The sequence below is a fragment of the Chiloscyllium plagiosum genome, unplaced genomic scaffold (assembly GCF_037043375.1).
Source record: "Chiloscyllium plagiosum isolate Xiang-an unplaced genomic scaffold, Cpla_swu_hap1 HiC_scaffold_2, whole genome shotgun sequence".
Classification (NCBI taxonomy): domain Eukaryota; kingdom Metazoa; phylum Chordata; class Chondrichthyes; order Orectolobiformes; family Hemiscylliidae; genus Chiloscyllium; species Chiloscyllium plagiosum.
In genome coordinates, this window is record NW_028270140.1 from 8857339 (window position 1) to 8882466 (window position 25128).

General features: G+C 40.3%; 1 protein-coding gene across 5 annotated transcripts in view; it reads left to right on the plus strand.

Annotated features, from left to right (window-relative positions):
• The window catches only part of LOC122564158 (ELAV-like protein 2), an 84047-nt gene that overhangs the window by 48374 nt on the left and 10545 nt on the right, over window positions 1–25128 (plus strand). For all 5 annotated transcript variants that reach the window (XM_087994527.1, XM_043718813.2, XM_087994540.1 and 2 more), the window contains 2 exons: window positions 11116–11269; window positions 18797–19022. In XM_087994527.1, the coding sequence (XP_087850653.1) occupies window positions 11116–11269; window positions 18797–19022 (380 nt within the window). The remainder of the gene's footprint in view (window positions 1–11115; window positions 11270–18796; window positions 19023–25128) is intronic.

A 25128-nucleotide genomic window follows, 5' to 3' on the forward strand; every position in this document is an offset into this window, starting at 1 on the left:
GACACCCGGACCAACCAACCCAACCACCTTGTGGCTCAACATTTCAATTCCCCCTCCCACTCCACCAAGGATATGCAGGTCTTTGGACTCCTCCATGGCCAGACCACAACAACCCGACGGTTGGAGGAAGAGCGCCTTCTCTTCCGCCTAGGAACCCTACAACCACAAGGGATGAACTCGGATTTCACCAGTTTCCTCATTTCCCCTCCCCCCACCTTGTCTCAGTCAAATCCATCGAATTCAGCACTGCCTTCTTAACCTGCAATCATCTTCCTGACCTCTCAACCCCCACCCCAGTCTGACCTATCACCCTTACCTTGACCTCTTTCCACCTATCACATTTCCGACGCCCCTCCCCCAAGTCCTTCCTCCCTACCTTTTATCTTAGCCTGCGGGACAAACTTTCCTCATTCCTGAAGAAGGGCTTATGCCCGAAACGTCGATTCTCCTGTTCCCTGGATGCTGCCTGATCTGCGCTTTTCCAGCAACACATTTTCAGCTCTGATCTCCAGCATCTGCAGACCTCACTTTCTCCTTCAGAATGGTTGCGCAATTCTTCTAGGGTTTCCTTTGGCAAATTCTGTGGTGATTAGAAGCACAACTCTTGAATACATGAAAAAGACATGGCACAAGCAAGCAATGGCTCACTGGTTTTATCGCTGGACTATTTACCCAGAGATCCCAGTATTTTGGGATGCTGATTTCAAAGCCTGCCATGAGAGATGGTAGAATTTGAATTCAAAAATCTGGAATTAAGAACCTAATGATTGTGGAACATTCTTTATTGTAGGAAAATCTCATCTAGTTCACTACTTGAACTTGTCCTTACCTGTCTAGCCTGCATCTAACTCCAGACCCACAGCAATGTGGTTAATTCTTACCTGCCCTCTGGGAAATTAGGGATGGGCAATAAATGCTGCTCTAATAGCGATGCCCACATCCAGTGGGGCAGTACTGTGGCTCAGTGGTCAGCACTGCTGCATCATGGCACCAGGGACCTGGGTTCAATTCTCACCTTGAGGGACTGTCTGTGTGGAGTTCCTGTGTCTGCATGGGTTTCTGCCAGGTGCTCCAGTTTCCTCCCATGATCCAAAGATGTGCAGGATAAGTGGATTGGCCATGCTAAATTGCTCAGTGTTCGGTGCATTAGTAATGGGTAAATGTAGGGGAATGGGTTACTCTGAGCGTCGGTGTGGACTTGTTGGGCCAAATGGCCTGTTTCCTCATGATCGGGAATCTAATCTGATCAATGAATGAATGCTTGTAAGACTTTATCACAACCAATGATCAATCTTAAAAACAAATTCCAGTGCAGCTATGTATGTTGGCTCTCTAAAATTTCTGTACCACATTATTTACACTAAAGGGTCTGGTTGTTACATAGATCTCAACCTAATATAATTGCTGAAGCAACTAAACATCAATTTAAAAATTCCTGACTACCTAACAGTACATGAAAATGACCTGAAAACTGCTGTTTGCATCATTTCATAAGTACTGCTTCTAGCTCTCAAATGGGGCATTTAATTCAGTCCACAAACTTTGCTTCCCATCTACCTGTTTGGTCAACATGTTCAATGTTTTACCCTTTGCAATTGCAGTGTTAGCATTCTGTTCAGTTTATTGGCTTTTCTTTTGTGGTCTCTTGCCTCCGGTGAGGGGATGCTTTTTTAAATTTGCCAATTGTTTTTTTTAACATTGTCTAGTCAATGGTACGAACAGTGTAGGTCTACTAATCTACTTTTTTGAACATCAGGATGTACCTTGTAGTGAATTCCATTGTATCTGTGTTTATCAATAGGGGAAGAAATTTGACAGACATTGTAGGTGAAGACTGCTAGCCAGTGACAGCACTCTTACTCGATTTGCAGGTCATTGACCACTGGATGGTGCAAGTATGAAATCCATGTGTTGTGGTATTTCCCCTACCCCTCGTGCCCCAACAAGATGTCCATCATTCTAACCTCTATAGCAGCTCTTCTGCAGGCCACATTGACTTGATCGTTTTATGGGGCGTTTTGGAAACTACCTGATGGGAAAGAGCTTCAATAAGACCACCAACCCTTGCAATATGCTGTTGAGGTGAGGTGCTGGAAAAGCACAGCCGGTAGACAGCATCCGAGCAGCAGGAGAATCGACGTTTTGAGTATAAGCTCTTCATTAGGAATTCTCCTGATGAGCTTATGCTCGAAACATCGATTCTCTTGCTCCTCTGCTGCCTGACTGGCTGTGATTTTCTAGCACCCCATACTCCACTCTGATCTCCAGCACCTGCAGTCCTCACTTTCTTGCAGTATGCTGCCGAGTGTCCAATTGTATAGTTCTCATCTTTTCTGGAATAATGCGCTCGTGCGTGATTCCACCTCCGTTTTGGCCACGCCTTTTCCAACGTTTTGCTGCACCATGGAGGTTTTCTTGCTCTGTTCTGCTTCTCCTTGTTTCGTGCTAGGAAAAAATAATCCATCACTAATGGATACCTGTTGCAAAACTGGTACATGATTGAGTAAACTTGCCCTCTTACCCAATTATGTTGTAGATTTTATGACTGGGAGTTTTGTGTATTAAATTATTCTCTCAATTAAAGTCTACTACTTTTTTGTACATAGTGTTTGTCATTCAGGCTCATATGCACTAGGTTTGTTCTCACTGTCCTTTTTTTTTCCCCCCCAGTATTTGTCTTTCCAACAATACAGATGCATCTTGTCTTGATCAGCTTGTCCCACTTACATGCCCTGTGCCCCTGGTTGTCTAGTTCCTTTAGAACAAAAAGTAACATGTAGGTCTTGCAGCTTCTTGAATCTGCTTGATCCTTCCAAACAATCCCCCTTGGTCACCTGCCTTTCTTGACTTGGTACCCCCTATTGTTTCCATACTGTCCAAAATGTCAGTATGTTGTAATGAGATTACACACGTTTGAGGCGAATAGGCATCATGTTCTTGATAGTTAAAAAGGAAATTTTCATCGTGTGGAATCAGGCCCTTCGGTCCAACAAGTCCACACCGACCCTCCGAAGAGTAACCCTCCCAGACCCATTTCCCTCTGACTAATGCACCTACCGCCATGGACAGTTTAGCACAGCCAATTCACCTAACCTGCACATCTTTGGATTGTGGGAGGAAACCGGAGCACCTGGAGGAAACCCACGCAGACACTGGGAGAATGTGCAAACTCCACACAGTCGCCAGAGGCTGGAATTGAACCTGGGACCCTGGTGCTGTGAGGCAGCAGTGCTAACCACTGAGCCACCGTGCTTTTGTGCAACATGGTTGCAGCATGCTAGTTGATTTCTAACTTTTTTCCTTTCCCATTATACTCTATCTGGAACCATGCTCAAAATTTACTTAAATGCTTTATAACTTCAGTAGTTTTGATTTTGTATTTTTGCAAACATGGTTATATTTAATGATCTTGTAAATCATTTAATACATTTGTAGATAGACTGCAGTGCCAATCTTTTTGTGGTTTCTAATTGTTATTCCTCTGTTCTGTCCACTAACCAAACCTAATTACCCTCGGTCCCATGAGCCCTGTTCTTGTGACCTTTTATCTAATGCCTTTTAAAACTTATTCACTCTGGTTACACAATTTTGACACTTTCTATTTGATGAACCATATTGACCTTTTGAATTTGTCATGTTACTATGTCCCAAAGAGAGTTTCTCTACAATATAGGCAACCTAGCCCATTTGTAGTTTCATGTTTTCTCTACCCCCCTCCCCCCCCCACAGTTCAAGAAACAGAACATATTCTGACTTCTATCTGTAGGAGCCAATAGAGAATCTCAAAGATAAACCAATATCTTCGATGTGATATTGTTGTCATCACGAAAACATGGTTGAAGGAAGGGCTGACCGGCAATTCCAGAGTGTAGTGTCTTTAGGCAAGGCGAGAGGGTGTAAAAAGGGTGGTGTAGCACAGTTAAAGGAGTCGATTACTGTAATGGGTGATATTTTGGAAGAGTCCTCAAATGAGGCTTTATGGGTAGAACTTAGGAGCATTAGGGGGACAGCCATTTTACTAGGAGTATGTTGTAGGCCCCCAAAGAGTCAGCAGGAAATAGAGAAATATGTAGATAGTACAGAGTTGAAAGAGTAATAATTGGGGAATTATGCTAGGGGATTTCAACTTTCAGAACAAAATTTAGGATAGTCAGAGTTCAGACATGGCCAATTTCTTGATGTTTCTGGGAGAGCTTTTTATTTTTCTATCAATTTGTAGAAGACCCAACAAAGTCAGTGCAGTGCTGAATCTGGTTTTGGGGAAAGAAACCAGATAAATGTTCAATGTGGTAGTGGGGAACATATTTTTTAATGGTAATGACTGCAACATGATATGGTTCAAATTCGTTCTGGACGAGGAAAACCATCCCTTTGGATTAGGGGAAGGCAAACCTTAACATAGAGCAGCAAGCTGTGGCCACAGTAGATGGGGAACAGATCCTTGTGGGTAAGTCTACAGTGGAGCATTGGTGGACATTAGAAAAGCAGCTGGGAAGAGTACAGGACCAATATGTACCCTTTAGAGGGAAATATAGGAGCAAGGTGTTCAGAGAACCCCGATTGTCAAGGACAGTTCGGCCCTGTATAAAGAAGTGTAGAGCTTCTAACGAGCCCAAAGGGAACAATTCAGTTGTGGCCATTTAGGGTTATAGGAAGCACAGGAGACAACTTAAAACTATTAGAGCAAAAAAGGGAGACACCAAGATTGATAGAATAGCTAGCAGAGAAGGTGGTTGTGGGTTATAGAAAGGCATAGATGGGTTAGTCAGATGGGCAGACCAGTGGCAGATGGTATTTAACCCTGATAAGTGATTACAAGGGCATACCTTTAGGGTAAGGGGCAGGGAATGCAAGGCTAAAGCAATGGTGGGTATCTGGAATCCACTGCCTGGGAACGTAATGGGTGCTGGAAACCTTGCAACCTTTAAAATATTTGAATGGGCACTTAAAATATCATAACATTCAAGGATATGGGACGAGTGCAGGGCATTGGGATTTGTGCAGTTTTTAAATGGTAGTTATGTTGGTGTAGACTCAATTTGCTAAAGGGCTTTTTCTGTGCTGTATGAATCAGAAACCTTCCCTGCAGCTGCATCGTTTCAAACTTGGGAAAGAAGGGTATTAGGTGCATGTAAGATGTTTTTGGTTCCGTTGCCTTTAGATCATTGATTTCTACCTACATTTTTTTTCTTTGACTGAGGGTGGGTACTGATTTGTTCAAGCTGTTTGTTCTTTCGTTATCTTTTCTCCTGTCTCCAAGGGACTTATTTTAAGTTTTAATCATTTTTCCTTTGCATATTTGCTTCTGCAAACTTATGAAACAAAAATAAGAAATTGGTATGAAAACTTAATAGTTAGCTGATTTCAAATTACCTTCCCAGTCCACATGCACACTTTCCTTTTTTAGCCAGTAAGCTGCTGTCATCTCATCTTTTCTGTACAAATGGAAGTTGGTTGAGATTGAAGTCCTTTAATGTACCATTTTACCTAACTTTAGTCCACTTATTCCACACTTGTGCAATTGACTTAACGTGTCGCAAGGGAGGCAGGAAGTTGTAGATTTCAATCATGTAATCATCAGGACTCATGCAAGAAATGTGCTTTGTGGAGGACTGCAATTTATGCAGCATGGGAAGAGTGCAGGTTGGCTTGGTAATTCAGCATGAACAGTTAAATGGCACTCTTTTCTGTCAGGCTGACTCTGCTCACAACGTTGCCATGGAAATGCAATGGCCATTGACAGTCAGTTATTAAAGTCTTCTTTGCCCAAACAGGAGCCCTGTTACTTCTAATTTTTTAGCATTCACAAATGTATCATACTGAGCAACCAACTGAATCTTAAATTGGTTTCTTGTGTAATTCTTCATGCAGTATGCAGTGTTTAATAGATGTGCTATAGCAGGATAGTATCTAAATATTAGATGTAGTATTTTGAGACTTGTAAACACAGGCTAGTAGAGCATGTTTAGCATACTGCCCTTTCACTAATTAACCTGACAGAAATGGGGCCCCACTTCAGTGCCAAATGTGTAGAGATGCATCCTTTCATGAGTTTGAGCTATATACAAGGAGTAATGATCTAATTTAGGTTAGTTGCCACAGATTGTATTGATATCCCTTTCGTGGCATCAAGCTTTCACAGTAAGTAAATGGCCCTCATGAGGTTATCAGTAATGTTAATCTTGTTCATGGAATTCTAGTAGGATGTTCCAGCCTGTGTATTGACAAGTCAATTAACCTTTTTCGGGTTAAAAATCACACAATACCAGGTAATAGTCAAACCCATGTAATTTTCAACATTCTACACCCCAGTCCAATGCTGGCACCTCCAAATCCTAACCTTTTGGGAGATCTTTAGAGGCCCCATTGTCAGGTTTCTTAGAGCTTGCTGACTAAGTGTTTGGGGTGGAGGGATGGTGGTGGTGGCAGCGGCAAGTGGGCACATACACTAAATGGACTAGAATTCTACAAGGCAGCAGCTCACTATTGCCACATTGAGGGCAGCTGAGGAGGGGGAATAAGTGCTGGCCCAACAAATGGCGGCATCATCTTGAAAAGAATATATTAAAAAAAATTGAGAAAAGAGTGCTTATTTATTTACTCTATTTCAGTGGTAAATTTGAGTGCAGGGTGGAGTTTGAGCAGCTGGAGATTAAAATATATCTCGTGACCTGTGGTTAGAATATTTGAGATCTATATAGTTAGAGGCAACCTCATTAATGTGCCCTAGGCCGCCTCCATGAGATGGGCCATATCAAAATTCATCTGCATGATAGCTACACTGATCTATACAACAAATTCATGCAAGGGCCCATGTCCACAGTCTTGACCTTGACCAATGATCAGTCTGCCTCCAGGGTACACAATTTTACAGCAAACTGATGAAGTTTGTTCCACCAACAGGATGTTGCTGTCAAATGAAAGATACTTCAGTAACCACACAGGTATGATTTTTATTGTGCTGCTGTGATGCCAGCTGTGGTGTGTATTAAATGGTCCATTGTGTTGACTGTTTGCATCAGGCAACAGACCAATCATTCTCAGTCAGTGCTTAGAAGCTTCAGAGCTCCATGTCCACTATTGATGTGATTCTGCTATTGGACCACAGTTATTAAAACTTCAGATTGAAACTCTTGGCACACCAGAAGTAATTTGAGATTGACTGACTGCTTGCAACATGATGCATTTGTGCATGCTGTAGGCTGCTCATTAATGCGGAGGACTCAGTTTTAAGTCTGGATTTGCATCTTTTAGAGTGGGGGGGGGAGAAAAGGTACAAGTAAAGGAGGCTGCCAGTCTCTGCATTTCCGCAGCAGTGCTAACCAGTCAAAATCCATTTCCTTGGTCTGAGAACTAAGATTGGCTATTTATTGTTCCTGCTGCATCTCATTGTGCCCATAATGTCTAAGCAATCAGCACTGTCATCACATGCTGTTTTAAAATGTTTCCCTTTCATAACAGCCCTCCCATCCCTGATAGTATGCTTCAGTGCTAATTGTGTGCCAGACAGACTTTCAACTAACTTTGTTCTAGTGATGATTCCTAAGTAATTGGATTTAAAGTGTAAAAAACTTTGGCCTAACCACCTCACTGAAGCACTCAATGTGAAATGTACCAGGAACCTTGGAATACCATCAAGAACAGAGATTGACTTAGTTGCTGAATGGAAGTGAATGGTCAGTGGTGTTAGATACCAGTTTTGTGAATATGAGGACTGCAGACGCTGGAGATCAGAGTAGAGTGTGTGGTGCTCAAAGCACAGCAGATCAGGCAGCGTCAGGAGCAGGAGAATAGATGTTTCGGGCAAAAGCAGCCTCCTGTGTGGTGAATGTGTCTTGGAAACTCCTTTGTCTTTTCAAACTCATCTGTACTGTCTGCTGCTTTTGTTTCCCAGTTATGAGATACTGGTGGTGTATAAGCAGAGGCTGACCACTGCATTTATAGCATTTGTGGCTGAGAAAGGAGTTGATTTGAACATTAAAATCTATTATCGCATGTTGACAGGGCTAACGTCTTTAGATTGTCAAGTAGTCTGTTCCCCAGTTGATTTTTAATCTGTAATTCCATGGAGTTAACCTCCAGCCTTTGTCATGTCACTAATATAAGAAGTATTTTTTTATTTTGAGAAGTATAGGCCGATCATACGAAGACACAGATCATGGGATGTTTAGACAAAATGAGGGATACAAGGTTATGGGTTCCCAGGAGATGCACAAAAGCAAGATCAACATCAGATTTGAAATTGGAGAGGTCCAACCAGCAGCTAATAATAGCAGGGAAGAAGCTACGGTGTGTTTTAAGCTTCTGTATCTTTGCCTGATTGGGAAGGTTGGAAGAGTTACTGAGGTGGAAGGGATCTTTGGCAGCCTTCCTACAGCAACGAGAAGTGTAGATGGAGTCCATGAATGGGACGATGGACTTTTGTGATGGTCTGGGATATGTATACTACTGTGTGTAGTTTCTTAAGGTCCTGGGTGGAGCAGTTGCCACAACAGCCATCTGTGTAAGTTGGTGAGGGTGCTTATGAGCATGCTGAATTGCCTAAGCCTCCTGAGGAGGAAGAGAGTTGTGCTACCTTGACTGTTAGGTCTGTTTGGAAGGTCCAGGACAGATTGGTCATGTTCTGCCACACAAAGCAGTTGAAGTTAAAATACTTGATTATTTTTTCAAGTTCTGAGACTAAAGGGATCAAGAGTATGGAAAGAAAATGGAAATAGAATATGGAGTTGGATGAGCTGGCATAAAGAGCCGAATGGTGCCCATCCGCTCCCATTTTGTTTCTATCTTAGTATTTGACTAATCTGAGAATTTTAAATTTGTAAACGTTTCATGGTCACACTTTAAATTTGCTGAATTGAAACACCCACAGAACTTCAATAAGAAGCACTGATGTTTCTTCTGTAGTTTTTTAATATCATGCCATTCTAATACCAGTACATAATTCTGTTGTATTTCTGGTTGCTAGCTGAGTCTATAGATGCACAGTTTTGTTAAAAGTTAATGTTGAGTAATTTCTTCTGTTGTCTTGATCAGCGATTACCCCTTAATTAAAACTGATCTTTCAGTCTTTTGTCTCATTTCTGAGAGATTGGTGAACAAAGCCACCTACTTATTAAAATGATTAAACAGGTATAAAATGGTTAGATGACCTGAAACCATAAAAACACATTTCCCATGCAATACATTTATAGATATTTATAAAACCAAGAGGGGCACGGATCGGATAATTAGATGTCTTTTCCCTGGGTTGGGGGGAGTCCAGAACTAGAGGGCATAGGTTTAGGGTGAGATGGGAAGGGTGTAAAAGAGATCTGAGGGGCATTTTTTCACGCAGAGGGTGGTGCGTGAATGGAATGAGCTACCAGAGGAAGTGGTAGCGGCTAATACAATTTTAACATTTTAAAAGGCATCTGGATGGGTATATGTATAAGGAGGGTTTAGAGGGATTTGGGTCAGGTGTTGGCAAATGGGACTATATTAGGTTGGGATATCTGGTTGGGATTGGAAAAGTTGGACCGAAGGGTCAATGTCCATGCTGTACATCTGACTCTGAACATTAGATTTGTTCTACATTATCTCCATTTCAGTTTTGCCTTTGTGTGGAAAGCAGCAGAACTTTTTAACCTTGCTTGAGGTTTGTAATTTTTTTGTCTGCTTCAAATTATTTTATTTAAATTCTTTAAACTCATTTATATGCAACAGTCTTAAGGGAGATGACCTTTTTTTCAACAACTAAGGTAGGGGGTTGAGCTTATGGATATTTGATTCCATGCAGCACTTTTCTGATCAAGCAGGTGCCGACCTACAGCAGACTTAGGCTGAACAAGGGTCAGTTAATATCTACAGCACAGCTGCCCATCAGTGACCATCTCCAACAATGGCCCTGTGACCATTGTGATAAAGTATCTCCTGGCTCTTTCTGTAAAGCCATATATTATGTCCCTGACTCTGAGACATTGTCTAATTCAGCTCGTCTATTAAGTATCTAATCAGGTGAGTAACTATAGTGTTAATCCTGGGTGTGTTTAAACTGTTCAAGGAAAATGGTAATTGTTTTTATAATACTGTCATGGCATAGAAAATGGCACCAGCTATTGACTAATTCTTCTGTGCTCATTGCTTTGTAAAGTTAGCTGAGTTTCCTTTGGCTGAAAAGTCTAAACACCTGCCAAAGATTAAATAGTATTAATTTGATCCATTGGGGGTTTAGTTTGTCAAGTTGTCACCTGACATCTGTTCCTTTTTTTTTGGAAACTGAACTGGTGATGGGCAAACTCAAGAAAATCTGCAGTATTAGTCTTCTATAAAGTTAGAGCTGCTGAAGGAAGCTTCGGAAGCTCAAAGAACCGGATTGTGGCTGGATGAGTAAATTTGATACGTAAAATAAAGGCATTGCTTCACATTGTTTTGTTAATCACAGTTTTGGCTTGCATTTACCATCCATTGTGCACAACCGATCCATTTCATAGGTAGACATTCTGATTATCTGCGTGAACAAGTTTATCCGATTGTTACTTCATAGTTGAAAGGAAAGTAAATCACTATTTCACACGAGATTAGTGTTTGTGCTAGATATTCTGATCTTAACGCAGTGTTTATGTGTAAGTCTTGATTTTGAACAAATATTCTATCACACCAGGAAAATTGTTGCTCACAATTCAGAAACATTGTGATGACAGAATATAATTTGTCTTCAAATAATTGGCACGCAATGCTGGAAATACTCGCCAGAGACACTGCCAGACCTGCTGAGAATGTGTTCCAAAGATCACCAACCAAAACTTCCTTTTCCTGTAACCACTTACTGAAATTGTGTATTCCCTGGATCTGCAGCATTTTGTTTTTACCCTAACTGTTTTGAAATGTGATTTTAAAAATCAACAAGCTGGGAAAACTGGTTGAATCAACTAAAGTCAAAGTTTTTGCCCTTGTGTATTCTAACTGATCTCCTACTTGGTCACCCTGAAATACCAGCTATTGTTTCAGATGCATTCAGTTCTTCCCTGTATTTCCAGAGTTTTTTTAATTTTATCCTAAGAAATCTTTTATGCATATCACTAGAAGATTTTACATATGTTGTTTTTGTATGTTTATGAATAATTGTTTTATTTTCAGGTTTCCTATGCTCGTCCCAGCTCTGCTTCCATCAGAGATGCGAATTTATATGTCAGCGGGCTCCCAAAAACTATGTCCCAAAAAGAACTGGAACAGCTTTTCACCCAATATGGACGCATAATTACCTCCAGGATTCTTGTGGACCAGGTCACTGGTAAGTACATGCCCACTGTTCATGTCTTTTATAAGACCGGTTGTGCAGTTCTTCAGTTCTTACTATCTTGCCTGCAGGACTTGTCGAGGGTTGAGAGATGTGGGCCAGAAAATGTAATTTTCTGCTGGAATTGTTCATAAATATGCATGGACAAAAATAGATTTAAGAGCTCACGCTGACTTGAGTCATTTCCCACCCTGGAGGTGCGAGTTTGAACTGTGCTTTCACGGCTGGTGAAGTAATAAATTTAAAGCAGTTATAATCTTTATTTTAAACCTGCTATAGAGGATGATGTTCTAATCCTTAGTGTTGCTAATGTGTTTTTAAATTAAGCAGGAATGTAAAGCAAACTTAAAACGCTTAGAAATGGGACTTGTACTTATAACAATCATATTTTCAACATAGCTTTATGCAATTGTAGCACGTCTGCATAGTATAGATAGGTACCACTGTGAATTGTCCGGAACTCCTGATTCGTTCGGTAAATGAAACCATTTCTGTCATGCTGCAATGCAGATGGAGGGAAATGTTCTTCAAATTGAGTATCTTTATGAATAATCTTTACATCTAGGAGAAAAGTGAATTGAGCAATTGATTTTTGAAATTAAATCCTGACTACTTGTGCTATGTATGCAGTTTGAGTAAGTGATTTTATTGATTTGAGCATATAACTAAAAGTATTCACTATTGGGTATTCTTTAGGCTGGTCTTTCTCATGAGCAGATCATTTTGAAGGTGTTGATGTTTTCTGTCTTGCTATCTTTAATGGGGAAATCTTTTTGGATGTGATTGGCTGGCTCTGTCTGTGGATTCTAGTTCTGGCTTTTTTTGACAAGCTTGTGTTGGTTGAAAGCTTGCATTTTAACCACTGCTTTCCTACGACAAACAAAAAGCACCTGTATTGTTGTAAGCCAGAGTAGGCATTCACCCCTTTTATTAGCAGCAGCTGTACGCCTTGGTTGCATATCCCCTATATGTAGGCGAACATAAATCGAAAATCAAATTTAAAAATTTTTAATTGAGCTGTTTAATTTTGGGGAGGAAGCTCTACTTGTAGCAATTTGCACTGTTTCTCAAAGTTCTAAAAATTGGACATGTATCCACAATAATACAATTGCTGGTGTTAGGGAGTGGGGGGGAATTTAACTTTTCCAGTTGGTTTCTTTTGTTTTGAGATCTCGAAACACTGGTGTTCTGGCAACAGTCTGAATTTGTGCAATCCTTCCAAGACTAAAATACTATAAATTCTCTCTGAAGGTGCAAATGCCCAGAACTGAACTGTGGAATGCACTCCAGATTAAATCTAATCAGATAAAGCTTTTGGATTATTGTAAGAAAGTTGCTTCCTATGACAATGGTGATAGCTTGTTGTAAAGGAAATTCCAATCTGTTTTTCTCACCTTGCATTTTGGGAGGTGGTGATGGTGATATAATGTCACTGAAGCACTTAATCCGCAGCACCAGACTGAAATTCCAGTGATAAGCATCAAATCCCCTCACCCATGGCAAGTCTGGAAATTTGAATTTTGAAAAATATGGAATTACTCACTGGTCTGCTGACAATGTGTTATCAATTATTGTAAGTTTTCTTCAAAAATGGTTGACTAGTGTTATTTGGAGAAGGAAACCTGCCATCCTTTACTGTGTCTCCCCTGCACGTGACTTCAGATCCACAGGTTGTCATTCAACTGTGAATAATTAAAACTGGCAATAAATACTGTTGAACCAGAGCCCTTATCCCATCTGTCATAATTGCATACATATGTTATCCATTGTTGCTTTACAATGTTACAATCCCACCTACATTAATGTCGCCGATCTTTTATCAACAAACTTGTACATGATATTCCACTACCTTGGCTAAATAGAGGCCCTGACAAAAGAAACAAGTATTTGGGGTTGGGGTGTGTGGGAGAGCAGAATTTAACAGCAACACAGAACAACCAGACCCAGGACCCGAAGATTTCAATTCCAAAAATTGAAAAAGGAAGATGAGGAAAACTATGATGCTTCTGTCAAACAAATCTAATTGAGTTTTGAGGAGATCCCTGTACTGAAGGATCTGGGAGTGTCTTTGTCTTCTAGAAGTTCATCATTCAAATGTTCAAAAATGTTGAAGGCACAACTTATCCATCCTCTTGGGTGGTACGTACTCCACTTGGAAGGGCTTTGGTAGTAGGACAGAAGTGCAAGAACTGATCAATGGTGGCTTTAGAGAAGGAAGAGGGAATGAAAATTGACACAGGTTCAGGGGAAGAAGCTCGGGAGATTTATGGGAGGCTTATGGAGCAAAGGATGTGGAAAGTCTTTGGTCTGTAAAGGTTGGCTACAATGGTAGTCCTTTTGAAAAGATGATTTGCAGAGATTCTTTCCAGATGCTTACAAAATGGTTTTCCTCCTATTCCTAACCACTGTCCATGGTGCAGTGCAACAAGAACAAGAATCACTCCTGTTTCTTCTGTCTTCATTTTAAAAATGTTAGATTTCATGCCTTGCTGCTGAATTTAACATTGGGCTAGCCAACCTCACTATTCCATGGATTGTCACTTGCTGCAGTGGAGAGGCTTGTCTGACTTTTATCACAAGAGGGGCTTTTGGGAACTTTCAACTCCTGGCAGACCCACCTGTTACTGTAAAGTCTGAGGGGAGGACACACTTTTCTCATCCCTGAAGAAGGGCTCATGCCCGAAACGTCGATTCTCCTGTTCCTTGGATGCTGCCTGACCTGCTGTGCTTTTCCAGCAACACATTTTCAGCTCTGATCTCCAGCATCTGCAGTCCTCACTTTCTCTGAGAGGAGTAACCAGACAAGTGCAATCCAAAGCAATTACTGAATGGTGATCCAGGTGGTAGATAATTCTCTGCTATTGGCAGTATGGTAGATGAAGGCTGCAGTAGTACAGAGGTGCCAGGTCAACAAGGTTTCCTTGGTGCTGCAACTGGATCTACCGTTTTGTCAAGGGCTGTATTTGCTAATGTGCAAATCCCACATTAAAAGCTGTCCTGTACAAAGTGCTACCTAGAAGAAGAAATCAAGAACTGGGAAAGTTGAGCTCCAACTCCTAGCTGACCAGCACAACAACCACTTTCCTCAGTGCCACCAAAGCAATATGTGGGCTCAACAAGTTTTGATCTCAAATTGGTGTTGAGTGAAGGATGGAACCCTTTTGAGTGAGAGAGAAAATATATCCGCCTCAAGTGGACAGAAGGTAGACAAGCAGGAGTCTGGGAAAACGCAGCAAACCAGGCAGAATCAGAAGGTGGAAAAGTTGACATTTTGCGTGTAAGCCTTCAGGACAACACAAACTGTAATGCAAACAATTGAAGGTGTGTTTGAGGAAGTACCCCAACTGACTCCCACCTAGTTTGGCAGAAGTTGAAACCACCTTTTTTTAGACCTGTGAAGAATGGAAAAACCATAAGAGATGAAATTCTTAAATCTGGAGCAGAGCTTGCCCTTCAATTCAATCATTGCTGAAAATCTGGAGCAAGAAAACAATATTCCTGCCAATCTGGAATGCTGCCATTGCCACCACTTTTGAGAAAAGCAGTGGGAACTAAAGAATCTTCTATTATCCATCATGGAAGATTATTGCCTGAATCCTCACTAGGCACTGCATTCCTATCTGAGGAAATGCTTCCTTGAAAGCTGGTGTGTGGATTCTGACCAAGCCATGGAACTTTAGACATTTATTTTCACTGCCCAGCAACTGAGACATGCCTGGGATGAGACCAATCATTCTGTGGTTATTGACTTAGGCAAAAGCCTCAATCAGGAAGCACTATGGCTATCCAGAGAAATTAATCATCCTCTTCTCCACAATAAAATGTAAGTAACAGTTCTTCTCACACAATATCACAATTCTTAGAGGTCAAGCAGGGTGTCTCTCTTTTTTTTCTATCTTCATAGCTGTCCTTGTCAAGAGCAAGTGGTGTGGATGTTGTTTGTAGGATGGATGGATGGAAAACGCTTCACCCTTAAATTGGATGAAATTCAGAAAGTCAAGTCCTGCAAGTTTTCTATGTGGATGGCAATGTTGCTGCATTCAGAAGAAAATCTTCAAACTTGCTTAATATTGTCACAGAATTGATGGAAATCGTTGATCTTGGCCTCAATCTCAAGACTCAAATCCTTTACCAACCTATCCCAGGTCAGGTTCTGGTCTATCTCTGTATGAAGATCAGTGCAGAAATCGTCCAAATATAGAACATTTACCCTATCTGGGAAGCTACCTTTCAAACTGACATTGAATTTCCAGTGTTGGATTTCCAGTCTGCAAACATGCTGCCTTTGGATACCTAAGGATGAGAGTCTTTGGTATCAGGTCAGATATCACCGGTATCAGGACAAATATCACTGTCAAAGTCCTTGTGTATAAATTAATCACTCTTCTGACTCTTCGATGTCTCTGAAACTTGGACTACATATAAACATCACCTCCAAAGCTGCCAAAGCAACTCATCTCCCTCTATCTTGAGAGAGTCTCTTGCAACAAAAATGTCTGTGTAGGAGACCCACCTTCAGAAGAAAGTGATTTTGGAGGACGTTCCTGTATGAAGGGAAAACTCTTGCCAATGTTCAAAGTTGTTCAGAAAATAAAAAGCAAGGAATGCAGTGACTTTAAAGGCTGAAGGCAGACTAATTTCACCTCCCAGAAACCTGCCAGATTCTGGTTAGAGGTATGGTCCTTGAATCTGTTTCATCAGCCAGGCAAGCATTGCAGAAGCCATGACCTGTGACATGGAATATTGTAGGTGGGTGCTTATGAGTGCTTGCAAGTTATCCTCTGATTCTTTAGTTGTGCAAGTGAAAACATGCTTTATGCAGAAAAATCAACTAACGTATGCACCTACTACATTTAATTATCTCCTTAGTTTGTTGCATCTTGCTTCCATTAATCTTACAGGCATTCCCTGGGTTGCAAACCGCTTCCCTTGTGTGTGTGTGTATATCAGAACACAATGCAGGACAATATAAGAACTATTCCGAAGTACAGAGAAGCATTTGAATCTATAATGCATCCTTTATTTGATTTTGATAAGTACTGTATGAGCAATTGTAACTCGATGTTTGTTTGTAAATCTGGGGCCATCTATAAACTTCTAATTGAGGATCTTTCCTTTCTCTTGGACAGACTTGAGTCCAGATCTAGTGCTGTATTGAACTAGGTGATGTAGCTGTTTTGTACATATCCTTGAGGTCTTTGGAGCCCTGAGGTTTCTCATTTATGGGGCAGAACCTTGAATTTTATTGAGCCCTTGCTCAAATTGAAGATTCTGATAATATTCCAACTGCTTTTTGCATGCCTAAATAGTTTTTTAAATTACAAGGTAGCAATGTAGAACTCGTTTCAAAATAACTCCATTGCTACTTAATTTCAGCAAGATTTAACTTAAAGCTAGTCACTTATCCACTTCAATAGTTGGTAATATTTCTGCAAATGTGTTTTCTTAATGTGCATGTCACTGGCTATGTCAGCATTGTATTGCCTTTTCTCTGCTCCGAAAGGTGATGAGCGGCTGTGTGGGATAGCTACAGTCCATGGAGGTGGTTGGGTACATTCTTAATGCTGTTATGAAGGACTTTCCAGAATCTTAACCAAAATGGGGTTTTTTGGACTCATCCAATTTTAACATGCTCTAATAGTTTTCAGGCAGCTGACCTAAGTAGTTCAGGTTCTTGAGAATTAGTGCCTGTAACTGCATAGTATGTTTTGAAGTATAAAAGGTAATCTGCACAGTCACTTTGTTACCACCTGATTTTTAAAAATTTTTTTAATGATGATTGTAACTTTACAGGCTCTGTTTGGCTGGGTACCTAGTGAGCATTGTGAAACTGATCTCAGACGAAAAGTAAACATGTTCAAGAACTGTTGCAGTGCCTTCCTTGGTTAAGGGGGAAATGTAGTACTTGGTCATGTATTCAGACTTTTTGAGCTATTGTGCATAGCGAGAAGTGCATTCTGAACTATGTTTTCTATTTCTGCATATTTATTGCACCATTTTATGCTAAAGCAGTGTGATTTTTTTTTTGAGTAAATACATTCTAGGTGGTTTTGATCTCTTGGGTAATTTTACCTTCTTGCTTCCCTGCTACCGATGAAAGACCTGTCAAGCGCAAAACCAAATAGATCTAAAGCCGTGACCTGTCTTTTTTTTAGCTGGTGTCTCATGCTTAAAATTAGGTGATGACCAGTATAGAATTCTACATTTTAGTGCTAGTGCTCAGAACAAAATGAGTTTCAAATTTTAGTTGACAATTGTAATTTAATCATCTCTTCCTGTGCTACACTTACAATATACACGTTTATAACCTGAGGAAGAGCTCTTTAAATGTTGCCTTTAATTTCAAGGTATAGGGCAGCCTTAATGTATTTTGTTTTGAAAATCTTCAGCTTTGCTCCAGATCTCCAATGATTGAAGTTCAGATATCCCAAAAGAATAGCTGCAAAGTTTGCTAATTTATTGTCCTTTCAACAATGAACTAAGTTGAAACTGAACCTTTTCTAGCCACTTCATTAGTTTGGGCAACTTTTGAAATCTGATTCCAAGAGAACAAGGACAGATTTAAATATTGCTAATCAGCCTGTTCAAATCTGATGGGGCAGTGAAACTTTGACCCTTTAGCTGAGAGGTAAGGAAATGACCACTACATTATTTGAGCACTTGTGCAGAGTGTGGGGTTTCTAAGTAAGGATCAGAACACTCCGATTGCCGAGAAGACATTATAGTTTACTGCACTAAATCTGTAATGCACTTAAGAATTTGCATCTGTATCTGAAGTGCTGCATAGTGTTTCAGTGGAGCTGCTTGTGGACATAAAATGGTTGAGGGGAAGGACTGAGTTGAAAGCTGAATTGATACTTTTTTTTGTGATGCTAGTAGTAACACTAATAAATCAAGGTAACGTTCATTCAATTTTCCTTTGCTTAATTGATAGTGGATTTGTATATTCCAAAGTCAAAGGTTCAACTGGGGTCACCAGATCAAGGTTTCAAATTAAATGTATATTGAAATGATGTAAAATATCCAGATACAGGGTAAAATGATGAAAAGGAACTTGACTGACTTTAGTGCTATTTTGCATGGGTAGAAACCAGTTTCACATCTGACTCAGCAAGCAAATTGGTTCAAGCATTGATTTGTAATCTCAAATTACTGCTGATCATGCTACCACAAGACATTTTTCTGATTGAAACATTCCAGTAGTTAAGTTTTCAAAGGGAGTCATCTCTTATGAGATGTATCTCAATTTACTAGATTGAGATTTACTAGCGGGAATTGCCATGCTTGGGCCTGAATCAGCAAATTTCTCATTTATTTTGTAGTAGGGAATCTTAAGGTTTGCTGGAATTTATAGAACTTCTGTTTTTCTTTTATCCCTAGTTCTATTTCTCAAATAGTTTGTGTTTTGAGCAATTTTAGCAAGTTAAAGTGGATTAACAATTTGCTAATTCTAATTCAGATCCGAGAATTATAAATGTTGGATTAAATTAGACAGCAATTAATTGAGCCTGCTTTTTTTAGGTGTGTCCAGGGGTGTTGGTTTCATTCGGTTTGACAAGAGAGTAGAAGCTGAGGAAGCAATCAAAGGTTTGAATGGGCAAAAGCCTCCAGGTGCCACAGAGCCAATCACTGTCAAGTTTGCCAATAATCCAAGTCAGAAGACCAACCAAGCAATTCTGTCACAGTTGTATCAGTCCCCAAATAGACGATACCCAGGACCCCTCCATCATCAAGCGCAAAGGCTAAGGTATGTAACTCTACTCAAAATAGCTATTTTAACAACTAATAAAAACAAGGTTACTTGGAAGTTACCAAGGGGTTGAATGAAGTAAAACTGGTGTTCTAAGCATGCAAAAGCCTGGATGTTGCTTTACCCAATTTGGTTTAAAATGTACCAAATGTTTGCGAAATACAAATTATTCCTTACTGATCATTGAAGTGCATTGGCAGCAAGCTACAGTATATATGTTATGATTGGGCCCTATTTTGAATGCACCCACATAATTAGATTATCCAAATTATATTGCTTCTGATTACAGGGATATTTCTCTATCTGATTTGTTTTTAACTGATTCATTATGCTTAGTCTGTATCAAAGTATTGTCCATTTATCCAGGAAAAGCATACATCTTTGATATTAACAACACATATGTTTGTTCCTTCTATTCAACTGTCTACCTCAACAGCTTCTGTCCGTAAATTACACGTGGAAATGTTAATTTACTCCACTGATCCTCATGTTACCATAACATTCTTCAAATTTGTGAAATCCTGATTTGTTGAGACATCATTGGCTGCTTCCTGCAAGTGCACTTTGAAATTTGCTTTTCAAAGTTGATCAGTAGGTGTGTAATGCTGCTTTAGTTCTGCTTCAGGTGTCCTTCAACCCACGTTCAAGAGCCAAAAATTTAGTTACAGATTCTTGGTGACTACTGACGAGCAGTACTTTTGTTCCAATTAAAGAAAAAACAGACCAAAAAATGCAGTTGAGTACTGAGTGTTGCCTGAGGTTTTTGATTGTTCAAATACTTTTAATAAGGAGTTTGTCCAACTTGAAATTCTAGGATTTAGTTTAGATCATCTCTGGAATGAACATAGTCTATGTACTCTACTAAGATGTTGGTTATTAACTCCAGCCCTTTTGCAGCTATGAGTGTATTTGCAAGTACAGAATCAAATCCAAGGATTACCTCTTTGGCCTGAATTGTTACCTTGGGTCATTGCATTTGGTGCTTGGCAGTATGAGTTGAGTTCCCAATCTGGTCATAGTACCAGAGTCTGGCCAAGAGTTTGAACTAAGCTTTTAATTTCTTCAACAGTTGAACATAATCATTGGTCTTGAATTAACTGTGCAATTTATGATGTTTATGTTGTAGTTGAGTCTCAACTGTTAGACAATGACTCAAAGGTGATTAGAGGAAAAGGCTGAGATTTTTTTCAATTTCCAAGTTAAAGATTTGTCTTGGATTACTCAAGACTCTCTCTCTTGAATCTGAATGTTGAACAGATCAGGAACTTGATTTTTAAGTTTTTTGTTCAGAATTTTTCTGGCTGGTTTTTGGATACCCTCTGTGATTGTTTGTCGATTCGTAAAAGTAATTATTTGGGATCTGTGTCACATAGCTGGTGGGGGATGGAAAATCAATGATTTTGATATTTTTGCCAACTTCTTGGACTAGCAGTTTTTAAAAATTCCATTTGTACAGCCAGGTGGCTGCTCTTTTTATGAAAAGGAAGTATTAGTGATTGTGATCCAGTAGACTTCAAAAGAATATCAGGAAATTGCAGGTTACATATTATTGATTGTGATTCTTGCTGGCAGTCCTGTTTTGAGTTTAAATTCAACAAAGTTTATAATTCTGCATATTTGCACATTAATTCCTGTTTAACTCTTCTAGATTGAGAAGAGGCATGTCTGGAGTTGTAATCCTTTGTCCCAAAACCTGATTGTGTGCTGACTGACAAAGGTGGCTATTTGTAGTGCTATACTTCTACTGAAAGGACCGTAGAGACTAGACACAGTTTAATCCTGTTGTCTTAATCGCGATGACACCATTTTCCTGTCAGATTTGTTTTAAAATCTGTTTTGCCCTTCTCTTAGTTGACCTTAACCATGGTCAACATCCACTCCAGTGCCTTTCTATAAGAACTTATTTTTGGATTTTCAGATCGATCTTCCTGAGCAAGTTGCATTGTGAGGCTTGCTATAACTAGTTTCAAAATCTTCCCAACTCCTCTTTTCTGTTAGAGCCCATCGTCCACAGATGTAACTTCTAATGTTCAGATTGAATGCACACAGTAGATGTGTTGGGTGTTTTCTGTTTTGGAGACCTATAATCGACTGCTTACTCGTATGAACATGTTCATATCTGCTGACTTCAAGGAGCAAGTCTGTCACTTCTGAGTATTGAGCCGTGTGGCAGCCTCATTGACCTTGAGCGTGGTTCTCTGGCTTTGGTTCACTATCTATATTGGCTTGCATCAAATGTCGCAAGGATGCCAGTTGATGTGTTTAAATTAGATAGTATGGAAACAGGCCCTTCGGCCTAACAAGTCCACACCGGCCCGTCAAAGCGCAACCCACCCATACATTTACCCCTTCACCTAACACGGGCAATTTAGCATGACCAATTCACCTGACCTGCACATCTTTGCGTGGGTTTCCTCCCACAGTCCAGACACGGGGAGAGTGTGCAAACTCCGCACACAGTCGCCTGAGGCGGGAATTGAACCCGGGTCACTGGCGCTGTGAGGCAGCAGTGCTAACCACTGCCACCGTGCCGCCCATTAACATTACTGCCATATGCTCTCATATAAAAGGATCGTTTTTTGATTTTCTGAATAGGTACTTCACCTTGTACATTTTTGCATTGGTCATTTGAATTTATTGGGAAACTAAATAACACTTTGTGCTCAGGATCTGTTAGACCTGTACTGGAAGACTTTATTGACTTGGAAAATTGTTATTCTTGCATGCAATCAAGAGTAGATCTTTGCAACTTCCTCAGAATAATCACTCTTGGTATTCCTTTCCTCTAAATTCAGCATGTTTGTTTTTGGGAATTGAACTTGATTCCCTTGAATGCTATCCAGATCAGAAATAATTGAGGATAGGTTTTTGATCTTAATTGCTCACCTATTGGCTGCCAGGAATGTAATTTAGAATAGGAGAAATAAGATTATATAGAAGTGAGTATAATCTCCATGCACTTAAACACACTCATATACATCAATAAGCAGATTGAACCAACTTTGGGCAAACAGTGGGATGGCTTTCTTAATGTTAAAATAAACTGCTGGAGTATAGGATCTTGCTTGCATTGCTTGAGTGAAACAGATCTGTTTCTCAAAGCTATAAAACTACAAAAAGCTGATTTGTCTTATACTAGAGTGTCCTTTCTAATTAACCACATTCCAGTCAGTTTTCATACAAACAAAGCAGATGTCTGTTACATGTCCCCCACTGCAGCCTGGCTGGTTGAAGGAAAAAACAATTTGGTCTCATTTAGGCTGTTAATGTCTCTTTTTTTTTGTCTGTACAATGCTATCAATTCCAAGGTCATTCTTAAAACATTTTTGTTAACACTGTAGGAATTGATCTAAATGCAAGACATTAGACACATGATTGAAACCTGCCACCCTTTTACTATGGAATTATCACTTAGTCAAAAAGTGCAGATTTTCTCCTTTCACACAATACTTGGCATAGAATCCATGACTCACCTATCAAACAAATGATCCTGGCTGAGACCTCTGTTTTCATGACCTGGTTGGAAGCCCCTAACCTTATTTAAAAATAGATTGAGGTTTGGAAATCTCAAATCCTTTCGAATTAACTATAACAGAACTCCATAAGTTTGAAGTACCAAAATGAATTTTTACTTTGTAAGCAATTTTATTTCCAGCTTTGCAAAATTTACCTTGCACCATGCCAACTACAGAGCCAGTAAGTAAACAACACGCTGCATTATAAATGGTGGATGCATGCATTTGTGAGCAATCTGGCCAGACAATCAAACAATCTGATGTTGTGTTCCCCTAGAGGAATTTCTACTCCTTGCTGTCAGAGCCAGTTTTTGAATTCTCCTTTTGCTTCCCCTGCCCCCCCCTCCCCCCTTCCCTTACTTGCTGTTGTGACTTGTACCAGAACATCTCAAGTACCAGAACATCTCAGTACCCCACCCCATGCTTCAATCTAATCTTCTTAAACTGGTTTCTAACTGCAGCTCCTTCTGAGCTTTTCAGGGTTTGTCTTTGCCCTAGTTACATGGAACTAGCTCTGTTCCTTTTCACCTGGAAACCACCTCATTGGCTCCTCTGCCAGTTTTCGGCTCTGCATCTTCTGAATTCCAGGTTCTCCTTTTGGTCATCTGTCTCCCGAGATATCTGCCACCCAGCTCTTGTTTCCTTTTTGTTTTAAGTCGAGCACTTCTTTGGTTCAAATGCAAGTTTTTTTTTCCCTATATCACACTGCACTTTGCTTGGCTGGGCTCCAGAGAAAGCAGGTGGTGAACAGAGCATGCCCAGCTGGAAATGCTGTCCCACACTGAGAATGGGCAGGGACAGATGGCCTGCTGAAGATTGGAGCCCCACTGAATCGGGCTCGTTGGTTTCATAATGATACTCATTCACTTTGGTTGCTGGCCGTGGTCCTGAAATTGGGGGATGACTGTCCTGGCTTTATCAGTACTTCTGAGCTCTTTTAAATGAAAAACAATTGTATAATAAGAATTCCCTCAAGCATACTTTTTTAAAAAAAACAGCATTAGGTACATGTAACATTAAGGATTTAAGTTAAAATTAAAACATGACTCTTGTAATCACTTGAGTATATACAGTGAATTAATAACTATATTAAATATACAACTGATATTGGTTCAAATAAAATTTACCAAGTTTACGTATTGACCCCCTCTCCTTCATCCTTGTTTTATCAGTGGAAGGAATGAGCTCGTGCTGCATTCTCTCCTCCCCACCCCATCCCTTCCTCTTTGCTGCTCTCGCTCCCCAACATGCACAAACACAAGTGGATCTGGTGATACCTGTACTGTTCCAAACTGAATCTCCATTGTGTTTGTAGACAGTGTAATTTAGTTAAAATGACCTTTCCTGACTGAGTTTGGGTTCATGCTCTGTGAAGCTGTTCGCAATCATGATTGGTACTGTAGCAAAATCACCCATATGTGCACTATCATGATGACCGCATTTGTCAATGTAACCATTTTTGGCTTCTATGTCTGAAGTCTTTTAAAATCAGATTTTTGGTTTTGTTATTAGTACTGTGTTTGCTTCATTGAATTAGATAATTTGTCCGGGTGAAAGATACGAAGTGTTTTGCAAAGATTCTCTCCATATTGTTGAAATTAATGGGGAAAGATTTAGATTAGATTACATTACAGTGTGGAAACAGGCCCTTCGGCCCAACAAGTCCACACCGACCCGCCGAAGCGAAACCCACCCATACCCCTACATGTACCCCTTACCTAACACTACGGGCAATTTAGCATGGCCAATTCACCTGACCCTGCACATCTTTGGACTGTGGGAGGAAACCGGAGCACCCGGAGGAAACCCACGCAGACACGGGGAGAACGTGCAAACTCCACACAGTCAGTCGCCTGAGGCGGGAGTTGAACCCGGGTCTCGGGCGCTGAGAGGCAGCAGTGCTAACCACTGTGCCACCGTGCCGACCATTAGATTTATATTTCCTTAAGGCATGCAGCCGCAGTTACACAATGTTGGACTTTATTGCAAGGAAGCTAGTTTATGCAAGTTTAAAAAAAAAATCTTGCAGCAGTTCTTTCAGTCCACATCTAGAATACTGTGTGCAATTTTGGTCAAATTGTCATAGGAAGGATATACTTAGATTTGCTCATCTGAATCCTTGGGTGAGAAGGTTATTTAGACTGAGGTGAAGCATTCCTTCACTTAGGGTTAGGTATCTTTAATAATTCTGTGCCCAGAGGCTTACAGGTGCTCAGTTGTCACATACTCACAACTGAAATTAATATATCTTGGGACATGAAAGGAACCTTAAAGATAAGGTAGAACTTTGAAGCATTCGGCAAGTGCCACAAGGTAGTCTTGTCAGCAGAATCAAAATGCATAGTTTAAACTGGGTGGTCGCAGCATGCATACAAAACTGGCTAAATAATAAGTAGCAAACAGTACGTACATAGTCTGCCAGTCTTTATTCAGACCAAGGGCTGACTATGCTTTGTAATGACTAAACTTGGTTATGCAGGGCATGATTGCAAAGTATTTTTTTTGTTGTTGATGTGGCCATATTGTGAATGGAAGATGGTGCTGGATATCCAGCACCATGTGGTCTGATGAAGTTGATAACCATGACA